Source organism: Bos javanicus, chromosome 20, assembly GCF_032452875.1.
Source record: "Bos javanicus breed banteng chromosome 20, ARS-OSU_banteng_1.0, whole genome shotgun sequence".
Taxonomy (NCBI): domain Eukaryota; kingdom Metazoa; phylum Chordata; class Mammalia; order Artiodactyla; family Bovidae; genus Bos; species Bos javanicus.
The window spans coordinates 58,988,276-59,004,819 of record NC_083887.1 but is presented as its reverse complement, the minus strand read 5'-3'; the positions used below and the strand labels follow the sequence as shown (position 1 = coordinate 59,004,819).

At 41.5% G+C, this 16,544-nt stretch overlaps 1 protein-coding gene across 2 annotated transcripts in view; it reads right to left on the bottom strand.

Annotated features, from left to right (window-relative positions):
* DNAH5 (dynein axonemal heavy chain 5) overlaps nt 1-16,544 on the bottom strand; it is a 323,884-nt gene that overhangs the window by 207,784 nt on the left and 99,556 nt on the right. For both annotated transcript variants that reach the window (XM_061393864.1, XM_061393863.1), the window contains exons 17-22: nt 14,590-14,735; nt 7,833-7,998; nt 6,689-6,928; nt 4,628-4,818; nt 4,452-4,539; nt 1,830-1,963 (exon numbers count right to left, since the gene is read on the bottom strand). In XM_061393864.1, coding sequence (XP_061249848.1) covers nt 1,830-1,963; nt 4,452-4,539; nt 4,628-4,818; nt 6,689-6,928; nt 7,833-7,998; nt 14,590-14,735 — 965 coding nt within the window. The remainder of the gene's footprint in view (nt 1-1,829; nt 1,964-4,451; nt 4,540-4,627; nt 4,819-6,688; nt 6,929-7,832; nt 7,999-14,589; nt 14,736-16,544) is intronic.

Genomic DNA, 16,544 nt, shown 5'->3' with positions numbered 1-16,544 from the left:
GGAGAATGAATTACAGATCATCAAGGACCCCTGAATATGGATAGAAATTCCAGAATCCAGATCTTTCAACATCCAAGAGTTTATATTATTAAGAAGATACTCTACCTAAATAAGTTTTAGACTCTCATTATTTTATCTGAAAGTGTCTACCTTGATTAAATTGGGACTTTTGAAAGCAGAGGTAACCTAGAATCTAAAGGAAAATTACATGAACTACATTTGTAGGGTTGATTTATTTAAGTTATTTTAATTGCCATGGTTATTTTGATCATTTGGTCCAGCTCATCTTTTCAAGCCAGGCAGTATTATAAGTTGATGGCCAACCTTTGGATGAGCTGAATGTAGGTCAAGTTTACATTCTGATTCAGTTAGCTCCTGTAAGAGGGAAGGGGCTGAGATCAGAGGATTTTCCGTGGTTGAGGAAAGGTCAGGCACACAAAATCCAGAAGGGTTGATGGCTATGGACTGTGACCAAGTGTGCATATGTACTTCCACAAACAATTTGGCCATCCTATCAATCTGGATAAAGTCCTTCAAGTTATTCTAAGTCCCAACTTTTTCTATTATTTTAAGAAAGACTAACATCCATACATTTCCTTCATATAATAGAAAGGCAAATGTAACAAAAATGACACACACATAAATATTTTGGTGCCAGCAGGATATTAATTTCAACTACTAGGCCTTACTCTTAGATTTTCATAATGCTGGCTGCTTACATTCAGAGAAAGTAATGAACTTTATTATTGTCTATTTTATTGTGTTTTCTATGATTACTGAGGATTTGAAAGGATCCTTCAATGCTTATTATCATCATAAAATACTCTACTTACCTTTACATTTAGTATAGAGCTTGATAAACTAAGCACTAGACAAATATTTGTTAAATTGAATTATGTGAATGCAGTCCCTAGGGCAAACTTAAATACAGGACCTTCATGATATTAAGAAAGGAAAATAGAAAGTTCAGAAATGCAAAAGCTTCCAGTTCCCTCAGGAATACATTAAAATTAAACTTAATATTTCCTCACATGGTTACAGCAAAGGCAGCTTTTCAAAACACTTTCAAACAAAAGAAGTTCATTCTATCAAAACTGAGTAATAGAAAAGACATATTTGCTGAGTGACAGCTGTTTCCTCAACACTGAGAAACATTTTTAAAGAGTCAGCAGGTTTTAGTGGCAATGTGAATATTTTCTTTTAAGGAGAAATTGATGTTAGAATTTTGAGTCTTTTTGACCATGAAAACAGATTTGCCTGAACAGAAAAGGGAAAGTTGAGACAAGAAGAGGTTGGAAGAAAGAAATTAACCTGAATTTATATCCATGTCCAGGGCAAGTTTGTGCTGATAATATTTTCAATATTCAGTATTATCTTTTTTCCACATTATAATATACATAAACATTCATCTGATATACACAAATAGAAAATTAGAGTGTAAATCTTACTCTATTTCAAATGATACAAGCCAGTTCCAGCATCACTGACTCTTTGAAAGTGAAGTCTGACTTGGGCTTTGAGAAGTATCAAATTTTTTAACAGACTTATTTGTACTAGTGGTATATAAGTACATAAGTAGTTTAAGGCATTAAACAGGAGACAATATTAAAAAAAAAAAAACAGAAAAGATAGTTCTCTTTCACCTTGCAATCTGGAATGAAAAATCTTGAGTTAAACATTGGCTGAGCACCTACAAGATTCCATAAGTTGCTCACTGAAGTCACAGAGGGTGGGACCCAGGCTACATGAAGGGCAAGCTTTAATGCTGGACTTCACACAGGTCTGTGCTGTAAAGCAAAATAGCCTGGCTGCAAATCCTCTTGGCATACCTTTTTGGTGGAATTGATGATTGTGCTAAGCACAGAGACTAATTTTACAATCTCTTTGTTGTCAGAAACATTCTTATAATAGTTCCTGGTTTGCACGGGAATGGGTAAGTTCACAGATGCTATCTCAAGGGTATCTAAAGGGAAAAAAAAAAAGAGAGAAATATTTATATCAATAGTATAGAAACGTGCTTTTAAAAAGATGAGTGAGTTTCTGTAACAGTAAGAGGGCTTCCCGGGTGGCTCAGACAGCAAAGAATCTGCCTGCCAATGCAGGAGACCCAGGTTCGACCCCTGGGTTGGGAAGATCCCCTGAAGAAGGACATGGCCGCCCACTCCAGGATTCTTGCTTGGGAAATCTCATGGACAGAGGAGCCTGGCGGGCTACAGTTCATGGGGTCACAACGAGTCAGACATGACTGAGTGACTAACACTGTAAGTAAAGTAAGGACTTCTGAAAATCTTCTTTAGAAAAGCAATAGAGGGGACTTCTCTGTGGTCCAGCGGTTAAGAACCCACCTTGCAGTGCAAGGGATGCAGGTTCAATCTCTGCTTGGGGAAGTAAGATCCCACATGCCTTACAGCAACTAAGCCCATGCACTGCAACCTCTGAGCCTGCGCACTCTGCCTTTATCCTCTTTGGTTACAGATTATTTTAAAGAGGGACTTGTTTCAGTGCCTTCCTGGTGGTTAGTTTATTTATCATCTCAAGGGATATGAGCACTAATTGAAAATTACCCAAGTTCTGCTGTTTGCTCAGCTGCTTTAAAAGAAGTTTGAATAAATAAAGACTAAATTTATCATCTATCATTAGCAACTTGAATGTGATATACTCCCTAATATTACCTCAGATATGGGGATGACACCATCCTAATGGCAGAAAGCAAAGAGGATCTAAAGAGCCTCTTGATGAGGGTGAAAGGGGATAATGAAAAAGGTGACTTAAAACTCAACATTCAAAAAACTAAGATCATGGCATCCAGTCCCATTACATCATGGCAAATAGAAGAGGGAAACATGGAAATAGTGACAGATTTTACTTTCTTGAGGTCCAAAATCACTGCAGACAGTGACTGCAGCCATGAAATTAAAAGATGCTTCCTCCTTTGAAGAAAAGGTATGACAAAGCTAGATAGCACATTAAAAAGCAGAGACATCACTTTGCTGACAAAGGTTCATATAGTCAAAGCTATGGTTTTTCCAATAGTTATGTACAGATGTGAGAGTGGGACCATAAAGAATGCTGAGCATCAAAGAATTGATGCTTTCGAATTGTGGTGCTGGAGAAGACTCTTGTGGGACTGCAAGATCAAACCAGTCAGTCCTAAAGGAAAACAACCCTGAATATTCATTAGAAGGACTGATGATAAAGCTGAAGCTCCAATACTTTGACCACCTGATGTGAAGACCCAACTCAATGGAAAAGATCCTGATGCTGGGAAAGATTGAGGGCAGGAGGAGAAGCGGACGACAGAGGGTGAGATGGTTGGATGGCATCGCTGACTCAATGGACATGAGTTTGAGCAAACTCCGGGAAACAGTGAAGGACGGGGAAGCCTGGCTGCTGCAATCCGTGGGGTCACAAAGAGTCGGACACAATTTAGCAACTGAACAACAACAATAGCATAAATGAAAATCATGAGATATACAGCAAAAATCACATTATGTAAGCGAAACAGGACACACAACGTGTCAAAATACAAAAGATCTCTTAAATCAGGAAACATTCATTGTGATAATGACAAGCTTTTCTTTAAACTGTGAGACTAAAATCCTTCTTGTCTCCCAGTATGTCTTTGATATATACATTTAAAACATACTATTTAGGGGCTTCCCTTGTGGCTCAGTGATGAAGTATGTGCCTGCCAGTGCAGGGGACACAGGTTCGATCCCTGGTCCGGGAAGAGCCCACATGCCATGGGACAACTAAGCCCATGCACCACCACTACTGAGTCTGTGCCTTAGAGCCCGAGAACTGCAACGACTGAGCCACATGCCACGACTATTAAAGCCTGCAGGCCTAGAGCCCGTGCTCCCCAACAAGAGAAGCCACTGCCGTGAGAAGCCCCCGCCCACTCAACCAGAGAAAACCCAGGCACAGCAACGAAGACCCAGTACTGCTGCTGCTAAGTCGCTTCAGTCGTGTCCGACTCTGTGCGACCCCATAGACAGCAGCCCACCAGGCTCCCTCGTCCCTGGGATTCTCCAGGCAAGAACACTGGAGTGGGTTGCCATTTCCTTCTCCAATGCATGAAAGTGAAAAATGAAAGTGAAGTCGCTCAGTCGTGTCCGACTCTTAGCAACCCCATGGACTGCAGCCTACCAGGCTCCTCCATCCATTGGATTTTCCAGGCAAGAGTACTGGAGTGGGGTGCCATCACCTTCTCCAAGATCCAGTACAGCCATAAATAAATAAGTAAATCTTTAAAAAATAATAATAAACTACACTATCATGGTGATATAAAATACATGAATCTGTATTTTACAAACATGAAATTGACTCATAGATTAATATTACAATCTGATCTGAGAATTGCACAGGGCTTGGGGGATGGAAATACCTTTTAGCTCAACAGGTTTTGATTTAGAATGACTAGTTTCAGAAAGAACTAAAAGAACATTTACCTTGAGGTTCATTTTCTCCCATTTCAGTATCAGAATCACTGTCTTCATTGTGCTGCAGGGCAGTCAGTTTTCTTTCCTGCATCTTTTTCTGCAATGGAAAAGGACACCTTTCAGTCCCCTATCACCTGTAAAAGAAGCAGCTTCCACATGTAACAGTTTCCTCATGCCAAACCTACCTTGGACACCGGCTCACCGCTCCACTGTCTGACCCCCTTGCTGACAGTGACGATGAACTCCACGGCTTTGTTCAGCGTCTGCTGTATGTCTTCGAGGGCTGGGGCCATGCTGATGTTGGGGATGGCCAGAGTGATGCTTGCCCGGAAAATGGGCAGACCGTTCTGCTTCACTTTAGAGGCACTGTTACTGTCTGAGTTAACACAGAACAGGGAAGCTTTCATCTTTTTCATTTAAAAAGATTCTTTTTTTAATGAAAAAGATAAAATCTCATTTTTAACCAGAAAAACGAAAGCACCTAGATAAATACATAATAGGTATATCATCAGACAATATGAGTTTGCTGAACGTATGAGTGAGTGAATAAAAACTAATAGAGGATCTAGTTTTGCTCCGTGGAACACAGCAGTTCAGTAGAACCCAAGCCATCTTCTGCTGATTACAATCTATGGGTACATGTTCCATAACGAAAATTGGCTGCATGGAGTCGGCAGATTACATAATTATAGGAACTCTTACCTAAAATATTGAAGACGAGGGTGTCTGAATAATAGGATGCCAGCAAATTAAATATAGAATAAGTAAGTAAGGGGTAAAACACAAGACTATCAGAACAAATGCCAGCTTGGAATTTCAGATAAAATACATGTCTTTCTACCATCACTATCATCACGCTGATATACATCAGAGTATATCACATTGGGAGCGGTTAAAGAGCAGGGACGAAATAAAGTGTAATTCACCATTTATATCCAAGGGACTTTTAAAGTTGGATATAGGCATAGTTATGGGTATATAGTATGGATATGTATGTGTGCAACTCTATACAACTGGAAACACCTGTAATATATAAAGTTAGGAAGACAGGAGACAATATCCAACATATCAACAGTTGATAAGTTCAAACATTAGCCCCATGTCAAAGAAAAGGACTATCCTCCATTTTGAAGTGAAATAAAACATAATAAACCAAGTTGCCAATCAAAAGTTCTTTCAATGTTTCCACTTCTTTTCATCCACTTTTAATTAACTATTAGAGTTAACTAACTGCTTTCCCTTAGGTGTCCATGTTCAAAATAAATAAAAAGGTTTATTATCCTATTACTTTTTCAGTTTTAATTAATTATTGTTACTTTGTTTTTATATGTTTTCAATTTAAAGTTTAGTTTCAGAATGTCTCTAAATTTGAATGATTTTTGTGGCCCATCTGGGAAACCAATTTCTGAATGGTGCTAAAGAGAGATGATTGTTTTAAGAATGGAGAAACGAGCTGGAAAGTACTAAATTGACACGAAAATAGCAAAAAAATAATAATAATTTTCTGCTTTGGAGGTTATGACATTAATAAAATATTTCTTTATAAGACTGGCTAATAATCTAGTGATTTAACAATGAAAGTATGTTTCTATATAGCTTCTTTTTAAAGTATTTCTTCTTTTACTAGTTAAAACAATTCATTTCACATGTTTTCATCTTATTACAAAAAGATTAAATGTGATGTTGATTATTATTTTATTAACAAAAGCTGCTGCTGCTGCTGCTAAGTCCCTTCAGTTGTGTCCAATTCTGTGCGACCCCATAGACGGCAGCCCACCAGGCTCCGCCATCCCTGGGATTCTGCAGGCAAGAACACTGGAGTGGGTTGCCATTTCCTTCTCCAATGCATGAAAGTGAAAAGTGAAAGTAAAGTCGCTCAGTCGTGTCTGACTCTTAGCGACCCCATGGACTGCAGCCTACCAGGCTCCTCCGTCCATGGGATTTTCCAGGCAAGAGTGCTGGAGTGGGTTGCCATTGCCTTCTCCTAACAAAAGCTAAGTGGCCTTAAGTCAATTCCTTAACTTTCCTGGACTCCAGTCATATCAGTCTTAAATGAGAGAAATGATAGTATCTACTTCATCCAACTGCTGGGATAATTCAAGTTCATATTATAAAAATGTACAAGAAGGCACTGAAGAACTGGTGAGGGTTTTGATTATTTAAACTTAACAGGAACGCACACACATGCACACACAACCAGAGGCCAGGCTTGGCAAGCCAAGAGGCAAACGCTATGGGCTCGTTACCCCGGAAGCTTGTCACGTTGCAGAACTGAACGCGCCTGCGGACGGCCTCCAGTGTGTTCCTTGTAACTTTCAGAAGAGCATCCGTGTTTTGGTGATTGAAGTGAGAGAGCAACTCTCGGGCTCCTTCCTCTAACACCTCGATCTCTTTCTTCTTTCTTGAGATTGTCATCAAAGGCAGGAGGCCTGCCCCGGCATTAAGGGAAGAAGTCAAGGCATCAGAATTTTCTTCTTCTCTTTTTGCTGTTACAAAATGAGAGAAACTGAAAGAGATGGGGGCAGGGGGCACCTATTGCAGTTAAAGAAGAACATTAAGATAAATTGGTGCAGTGGTAAAGAACCCACCTGCCAATGCAGGAAACACAAAACATATAATCGACTGATCCCTGGGTCAGGAAGATCCCCTGGAGGAGGAAACAGTAACCCACTCCAGTATTCCTGCCTGGAGAATCCTATGGACAGAGGAGCCTGGTGGGCTACAGCCCATGAGGTCGCAGAGTCAGATAGGACTGAGCCCACACATACGCACATACATGCAAGTTTAATAACACTCAAATGTCATACTTCTTATGAAATGAGGCCATCAAAGGATAGGAAGAGGACACTGGGGGAACAAGGTGGACTGATGCAACCTCTCATCCTTGACTCGTGGGAATAGGAGGAGAGGTAGGAGCTATGCAAAAACAAGACAGGGCTGGGGTCCTAGGTGCTGGCTCTCTGGGGTCTCTCTTTCACCAACAACCACAAACCCTTGGGGAACAGCGTCCCTTCTCTGCCTCTTGCTGTCTTCATCTGTTCCACAAACCACTTGCTCTGGTGTAGACATACTCCAGTGGGAATTCCAACCCATAATCCATCCTACTTTACTGATAAAGTGAAAAAACACACACTTACACCTAAATGCAAAGAGAGCTAACAAGGACCAGTGTGAAGTACACGTTTGTAGAGCTGAACCAAAAGTAATGGAAATTAATGACATGCCATCATTCAAGTGTGCCCCAAATCCTAATTTCAGATTTATTAATGTCCTTATAAAATTGAGAGGGTCTTATTAGAGTGTGAAATTCACTGCAAAGTAGAAAATTAAATTTTGGTTTTCAGGCATGTCCTAGAAAAACAAGACCCTTCCATTACCCCCTTCTCTTACCTGAACTTTCATTTTTCCAATCATCACTATTCACATTGAATACTTTCTCTCTTTCTTCCTTAGATGGAACTTCCACATCCAGCAACATATTTATTAGCTCATTGACTGCTTCCTCCACTAAAGAGCTTTTAAAGTGTAGTATCTGAGCACCATTTACACAAAGGTCCTATCAAAAAAAAATAGCATCATGTCATATTTGTTTATCTAGCTATTGATAGCATATCAGTAATGGTAGCAACACGACAGGTCTGGCCTCCAGATGAGATTTTGGCCTCCAGCAATGTCTGGCCATACTTCTCACACTAACCCAGGCCAGGCATCCTGTAAAGGACTGTATTAAAGATGAGAGAACAAACTGGTGAATAGATGGACCACAATCACTCTAACTTCTCCAGCAGTGGAGGAAATAAGCCCAAAAGCCATGAAGAGCCTCTCTTCCCACGAAGCTTCTTCTATTTCATATAAATCTGCCCCAGTCACGCTCCCTTCCCTGTTCACCTTTGCTAACAATCCATCATCAACCCCTAACTAACTTTAAGTATTCCCCTCCCCTCCAACTAGATTATACATTTCTCAAGAGTGTAATAAATACAAATGAATATACTGGGGCACTTTAATCAAGACAAATAGACAGACAAGGAGATGATATAGTCAGTGATTTACCACCTAGTTGAAAAAACAAACCCATGAAGCAACAGACTGTGAGTGGGTCATGGTCTCCAGCTTTAACCCACCATGGTTCACCTTGAGATGCTCTAATGTCCTCATGGACCCCCACTCATTAGCCTCAGGGTTCATTTACCTCCTCATCAGCCACGACATTCACCCTTAATAAACCCTCTGAATCTGCACACCCTCCCCTAAGGATGGTGTCTCACATCAATCATTCTTTTGCCAACAGCCTTTACTCCATCAACCCCTCAGCCTTCCAGCGCCCTAAGCAGGAGAAGTCCAACCCAAATGATCAGATAATCTACAATCTCTACTTGCACACACAGGTCATGGCAAGGCAGGGGCTTGGCGCTAGGAATTCATGGCCCCCAAACTCAGTCCAGCTCCTAATGCTATCCAGGAATCACTCTATGTGACTCCAGCCACATTCCCTGCCAGGCCCCAGACAACTGTGTTCCCAAATCCTTGTCCCCTCAAATCCTTGCACCATCCTCCCCATGACCTGGCCCTGACCCCATGCCCTCATCCAGAAGACTAACCAGCATCCATCGTCAACTCTCTTTCCTCCTTTTTCAGGAATACAATGTTTATCCTTCTAGTTAAGAATATGAGGGACTTTCCTGGTGGTTGAGTGGTCAAGAATCTACCTGCCAATGCAGGGGACACAGGTTCGATCCCTGGTCCAGGAAGACCCCACTTGGCACAGGGCAACTAAGCCCATGTGCCACTACTACTGAAGCCCGGGCACCTAGAGCCCGTGTGAGGCAACAAGAAAAGCCACTGCGATGAGACGTCCATGCACCACGTGAAGACCCAGAGCAGTCAAAAATAAATAATAAGTAAATTAAATAAAAGTTTAAAAAATAAACAACACAAGTAGCTGCTTTAAAAAAAAAAAAATCCCACAAAATCTAAGTGCTAAGCCACACTCGCCTGCTTCCCCAGGATTATACTTACCAACCATTCCCTTTTTCCTTCTCTTCTTGATCTCCCCCACCCCAGCATATGAACATAATCAACAGACTTCAACTCAATGCCTTTCTACCATAAGAATAAGCCTCAGGACCTTTGCACTTCCCATTCCCGCTGCCTGGAAAGCTTTTCCCCAGACGTAGACACATGGCTTTCTCCCTCACTTCCTGCGCTCAGATATAATTCCAGAGGTCATCCCTGACCATAGGCATAAAACCACTACTCCCTTTCAGGTACTCCTTTTCTCCACTATCCTCTTAACTTTTCTCCACTGAACTTGGCATGTTGTTTGCTCACTGGCTTTTTTTGTTTGCTTGTTTTTCTACATCCTCCACTTGAAAGCGAGCATTGCGATGGCAGAGATTTCACTTGTTTTGTTCACTGTCTTATTCCCAAGCAGTGTTTCACACAGAAGCTCCATAAAAAAATTCTTGAAGGAAAAAATGAATTATAAAAAGTAAATGAATTCAAGAGAAAGCATTCTTTTATATTGGTAATCATTCACTTTGGTAATCAAAATGCAAATTAAAATTAGGCTCTATGATTTTGCTACTTAAGGTAAAATTAATAATTTATAATTACTTGCGCTACATTTATTGTATTTTATTATAATAAATGCATTGCTCTACTATGTACCTTATTCTAACAAAAATTTTATTATAATTTGCAGTAATTATAATAAAGCAGTGTTTGTTGGAAGACAGTGAAATTGGTACTACTACATTGCTGATGGCATTTTAAGTTGATATCATCAGTTTCAAAAGCAATTTGGCTACAAATATTAACAGCTATTAAATGAAGACACATTTTTTTTGGAGGAGGAAATACTCCTAAAGGGGAATAAAAAGCATGAAACATATAAATATATTCATTGTACTCTTGGCAAAACAGCAAAACTAGAAATCATCTAACTATCCAACAATAACAAAGCAAGTAAATTAGGACACATCAACTCAATAGAATATTCTGAAGGCATCCTTAAAATGGTGGCCTTGTAGCAACATGAGAAATATTTTCTGAAGAAAAAGTAAGTGGGAATAAAAAAAAAAACACCATTACAAATCTGCAGTCTGTACAGTAAGGATCACAAATGTAAACAGGCAATATACCAAATTATCACAATGGCATGAAATAGGTTAAAATGCTACTTTTCCCATCTTTTTTAATATTTTAGGATGGAATGGCTACCCACTCCAATACTCTTGGGACTTCCCTGGTGGCTCAGACAGTAAATAATCTGCTTGCAGTGTAAGAGACCTGGGTGCAATCCCTGGGTTGGGAAGATCCCTTGGAGGAGGGCATGGCAACTCACTCCAGTATTCTTGCCTGGAGAATCCCCATGGACAGAGGAACCTATCAGGCTACAGTCCATGGAGTTGTAAAGAGTCAGACATGACTGAACATTTAAGCACAGCACAGCAATGTGGAAGTTCCAAGTTTGATCCATGGGTCAGAAAGATCCCCTGGAGAAGGGAATGGCAACCCACTCCAGTATTCTTGCCTGGAGAATCCACATGGACAGAGGAACCTAGCAGGCTACAGTCCATGGAGTTGCAAAGAGTCAGACATGACTGAGCGACTAACAGTCTCACTTTTAAAATTTGCTTTTAAATTTAATTGTTTTAAAATTTTGCACTTTTATAAAGTAATCCTAAGAACAAGTCAGTCAGTCAGTTCACTCGCTCAGTCGTGTCCGACTCTTTGCGACCCTATGAACCACAGCACACCAGGCCTCCCTGTCCATCACTAACTCCCGGAGTTCACCCAAACCCATGTCCATTGAGTCAGTGATGCCATCCAACCATCTCATTCTCTGTCGTCCCCTTCTCCTCCTGCCCTCCATCTTTCCCAGCATCAGGGTCTTTTCAAATGAGTCAGCTCTTTGTATCAGGTGGCCAAAGTATTGGACTTTGAGCTTCAACATCAGTCCTTTCAATGAAGACCCAGGACTGATCTCCTTTAGGATGGGCTGGTTGGATCTCCTTGCAGTCCAAGGGACTCTCAAGAGTCTTCTCCAACACCGTTCAAAAGCATCAGTTCTTAGGCACTCAGCTTTCTTTATAGTCCAACTCTCACATCTATACATGACCACTGGAAAAACCATAGCCTTGACTAGATTGACCTTTGTTGGCAAAGTAATGTCTCTGCTTTTTAATATGCTTTCTGGGTTGGTCATAACTTTCCTTCAGAGGAGTAAGTGTCCTTTAATTTCATGGCTGCAATCATTATCCACAGTGATTTTGGAGCCCAGAAAAATAAAGTTAGCCACTGTGTTCACTGTTTCCCCATCTATTTGCCATGAAGTGATGGGACTGGATGCCATGATCTTAGTTTTCTGAATGTTGAGATTTAAGCCAACTTTTTCACTCTCCTCTTTCACTTTCATCAAGAGGCTTTTTAGTTCCTCTTCACTTTCTGCCATAAGGGTGCTGTCATCTGTATATCTGAGGTTATTGATATTTCTCCTGGCAATCTTGATTCCACTTGTGCTTCCTCCAGCCCAGAGTTTCTCATGATGTACTCTGCATAGAAGTTAAATAATTAGGGTGACATTATACAGCCTAGACGTACTCCTTTTCTTATTTGGAACCAGTCTGTTGTTCCATGTCCAGTTCTAACTGTTGCTTCCTGACCTTCATACAGATTTCTCAAGAGGCAGGTCAGGTGGTCTGCTATTCCCATCTCTTTCAGAATTTTCCACAGTTTATTGTGATCCACACACTCAAAGGCTTTGGCATAGTCAATAAAGCAGAAATAGATGTTTTTCTGGAACTCTCTTGCTTTTTCAATGATCCAGTAGATGTTGGCAATTAGATCTCTGGTTCCTCTGCCTTTTCTAAAACCAGCTTGAACATCTGGAAGTTCACGGTTCACGTATTGCTGAAGCCTGGCTTGGAGAATTTTGAGCATTACTTTACTAGCGTGTGAGATGAGTGCAATTGTACAGTGGGGTAATATTAAAAACCATGGAGCCCAATAATTTCTCAGAGTGGGAGTACAGCAAATGAGCAAAAGAGTACAATTTGGGGTCTACTCACAGACAGTGAGTATAAGAGAAGGATGATGGAGAAATTTCTAGAATGTGAACATTTAATTTTGACTATATACAAATTTAATATAAACTGACGATGACTATATATGCAGAAAAAGGTTAACATGGCAGGCCTGAGATTGTTCTCCTGTCAATGAGGTGGATCTCTGGCTGGTGTCTGGGAGCTTGGATTTTAGGAAGGTTCCTGCAGGCTACAGAGAGTGCCTCTCTGTGCTCAGACTCTCTGGGCAAACAGTGTGGTTTATCTTGCCGACCAGCTTTCCATCTAGGTGTCTGGAATTTTGGTGCATGCTAGGCAGAGAGCACCTGTGTGATGAAAAGGGAAAGTGAAAGTCGCTCAGTCATGTCCATCTCTTTGCAACCCATGGACTATACAGTCCATGGAATTCTCCAGGCCACTATACTGGAGTGGGTAGCCATTCCTTTCTCCAGGGGATCTTCCCAACCCAGAGACTGAACCCAGGTCTCCTGCATTGCAGGCAGATTCTTTACCAGCTGAACCACAAGGGAAGCCCACCTCTGTGATGAGACCCAGTCAATACCTTGGGCATGAAGTCTCTTAATGGGCTTTCCTGGGCAGAAATATTGCACACTCTTGACTGCATTTCTTTTGCTGGGGGTCAGTGGGTGATGGTGGGGTGGGAGCGGGGAGGGCAGGGAGAGACAGTGAGCTCTTTGTGGCTGAGGGAGAAAGAATAAGGAAGCCCATGCGTGCATTCCTCCAAACTCTGCCTGTCTTTTCCCTTATGGTCCGACTGTATCCTTACTGTGTGTGCACTCTGTTGCTCAGTCGTATCTAACTCTTTGTGACCCCATGGACTGTAGCCCACCAGGTTTCTCTGTCCATGGAATTTCCCAGGCAAGAATACTGGAGTGGGTTGCCACTTCCTTCTCCAGGGGATCTTCCCAAGCCAGGGACTGAACCCGCGTCTCCTGCACTGTGGGAAGATAGTTTACCACTGAGCCATCTGAGAAGCCTGTGTATCCTTATTATATCACTATAATAAGTCTTAGCCTTTATTGCTACTAGATTGAGTTCCATGAGTCCTTCCAGTGGGGATGGTCTTCTGGACTCCTGACATACCATATTAAAGTCACCACCGATGAGTTTTTATAATCAGGATGCCCATTGGAAATGTTGTAAATGATGCTAAAGTGACTTTCCCAAAGGAGCACTTCATGGAACACTGTTCCCAGGATCCTAATTGTGGCACAGGGAAGAAAGTGTCCCCTTTGCAAATGTTTGAGAAATAATGGATTAAAGAGAGTTAACTAGACCCTTTCCCAGGAGACCATCTGAAGGTCTTTATTCTAAAACATTAATGTGAACAGAACCTGGAGGGGAAAGGAGAGCGGTCTTGACCCCAGGCCAACTGAACTCGGACCTAGTCTTTTCCAGGTTCCCCAGCAATGGATCCAGAACCATGTACCACAGAACACCAGTTTGGGAAACGCTGCTCTACAGAAATGTCTAAAGAAGAAATTCTATGCAGAAGCTGTTTCAAACAACTATTTTATTAATGAACCCTAGCTAGAAGCTAGAACTAGAACTGGAAGCTCTTCAACAAAATAGCTCTATGGGCTTCCTTGGTGGCTCAGAGAGTAAAGAATCTTCCTGCAATGTGGGCGACTTGGGTTCGATCCCTGAGTTGGGAAGATCCCCTGGAGAAGGAAATGGCAACCCACTCCTACATTCTTGCCTGGAGAATCCCATGGACAGAGGAGCCTGGCTGACTACGGTACATGGGTCACAAAGAATAGGACACGACCGAGTGGCTAACACTTCAAAACTGTGGGAAAATGAGAAATGTATTCCGTGGCAATTTCTCTCTTACTGATCTGAAAAGAAATGATTTGTTCTTCATGTCTACCTGACCCCTCGGGTACATTCCTCTTCATTTTCAAATTATCGTCGGAAGGCTCCTCGTTTAAAGAACATCCATCACAGACCAGTCATGGGAAGAGAAAAAAAAAAATGCAATTGATGTTTCCCAAAATGCCCTTTATAGAAAAATGAATCACAAAATAAAGTTTAAATAAAAGCGTCAATCTTGTAATAACCTTTGTCATCTGGAGAAACTCTTCGCAGGTAAGTGGCTCTTCCCCAGGGAGCTGACAAAGAGGGGTGCTGCTCATTTCTTCCAGGATGGCATCAATGCGGAACTCGATCAAATCATTGACCCTGTCGAGCAGCAACTCCAGGTCCCCTTTGGAGAAAAATAAGAGTGGATAAAAGAAACTAAGCATTTTGTTGTTGTTTTTCTTTTTTTAAAAAAAGTGATTATATTTCAGTAGTAAATTCAGGATTAAAATTGCTCCACAGAGCTTTTGCAGGAGACATGAAACCCAGGTTCAATCCCCAGGTCGGGAAGATCCACTGAAGAAGGGCATGGCAACCCACTCCAGTATTCTTGCCTGGAGAATCCCATGAACAGAGAAGCCTGGTCCATGGAGTCCCAAAGATTCCATGAAGTGACTTAGAATGCATGTGTAGAGCTATTTCACACTTGGTTCTCACACTGTTCTTTCTTTAACCAGCTTCCCAGCTTTCTCAGCCTGCCTAATTCTGACTCAACTTGCAGATTCAGCTTGAACACATCTCCCCCAGGAGGCTTGCTGTGAATCTGCACATATTCATGTGGCCCCTTCCTCCTATGGTGGCATTGACCCCTGGGCACCCCTCCATCTCAGAGGACCTTCTCCACTCCTATACTGCTATGGTTGTCTGATCACACATTTTATATTATTCAACCTTCAAACTGTAATGAGCCTCATTCATACCCAAAGATCCCTTCACAGGTTGTCTTTGAACCTAGTCCCCAAAGCTATGAAGCAAAGCAAAGAGGGTAGGAGGGTTCAACCATAAGCCCCTCACTTCTCTGCTCCACCTAACCCAGTACCTATCAAATATTCTTGAGTATATTGCACCTAGTAAACAGCTGGACCCTTCTGCATTCTAAGGCATTTGGAAGGTACCGTGGAAACCTACTAATAAGACAAGCTCTTGAAAATCTGGGCTATAAATAGATGAGGTGTTACTGAATCAGCCACAGAGAGAGGAAGGGAGGGAGGGAGATGGGAGGGAGAACATAAAGAGCTATCAGAACAGGTATGTAGAAGGGAGGCTCAGAAAAGGGTGATCCAGAAAAGAGATGATGGGAGCAAAGGGTGGATAAGGGGTTATGGAAGTAAATGGAAAGGGATTGACTGTATAAGACTATCGCAATTATGAATACATATGCGTATAGGTATCTAGCACAAACCCAACTCAAAGTAATACAAAACCATAAGAAAGAGCCTAATTTTTTAAGCCCTCTGCAGTCAGTCTGGGGGAAAGATGGAACCCTTAGAAGAAACAGAAACGCAAAGCCTTTTGTCTCAGTGTAAAATAACAGGAGGTCACAAGAGGAAGTAGTCTTGCCGTAGAAGAGTCCAAGTGGGCTTCTTGGGAATGGGACATATTCTGGGCTATCAAAAACATGGAGAACTGAGCCGTGAAGGGGTGAGGACACCGCATGAAAGAGGAGAATGACCGTTTCTAGTCTTTCTAAAACAATGCCTCCATCAGGCGTTAACATGCTTTCCTAGAAGGCAGCCAAGGAACTCTGGGAAATGCAACTTATAGAAGCCCACTTTTGGAGACCTACTAAATACTGGCACATCAAGGGCTCTGAAAAGTCCTCCAGAAAAGAAACCTGCCTGACTTTGTTTAACGTGGATTTCCCAGAATTCTCTGAGACTAGGCTCCTTCTTTGCAACATACTTGTACACATTCGGGAAATTGTAATTTATGGAATATACCATCTTAAGTATATTTTAAAGTGTAGTATATCCCTCTTTAGGAACAAAACTGCTTAAACTTTTCCCATATATCCTGCTGTTCAGCAGTCTGCTCTGTCCAAATCACATCTTTTAAATCAGCATCTCAAAATACACTAACCTGTTAGTACAAAGAGCTGAATGATTCTAAAGTTCCTTTAAAGACTAATGCCCAACAATAAGCATAATTTTAAAAT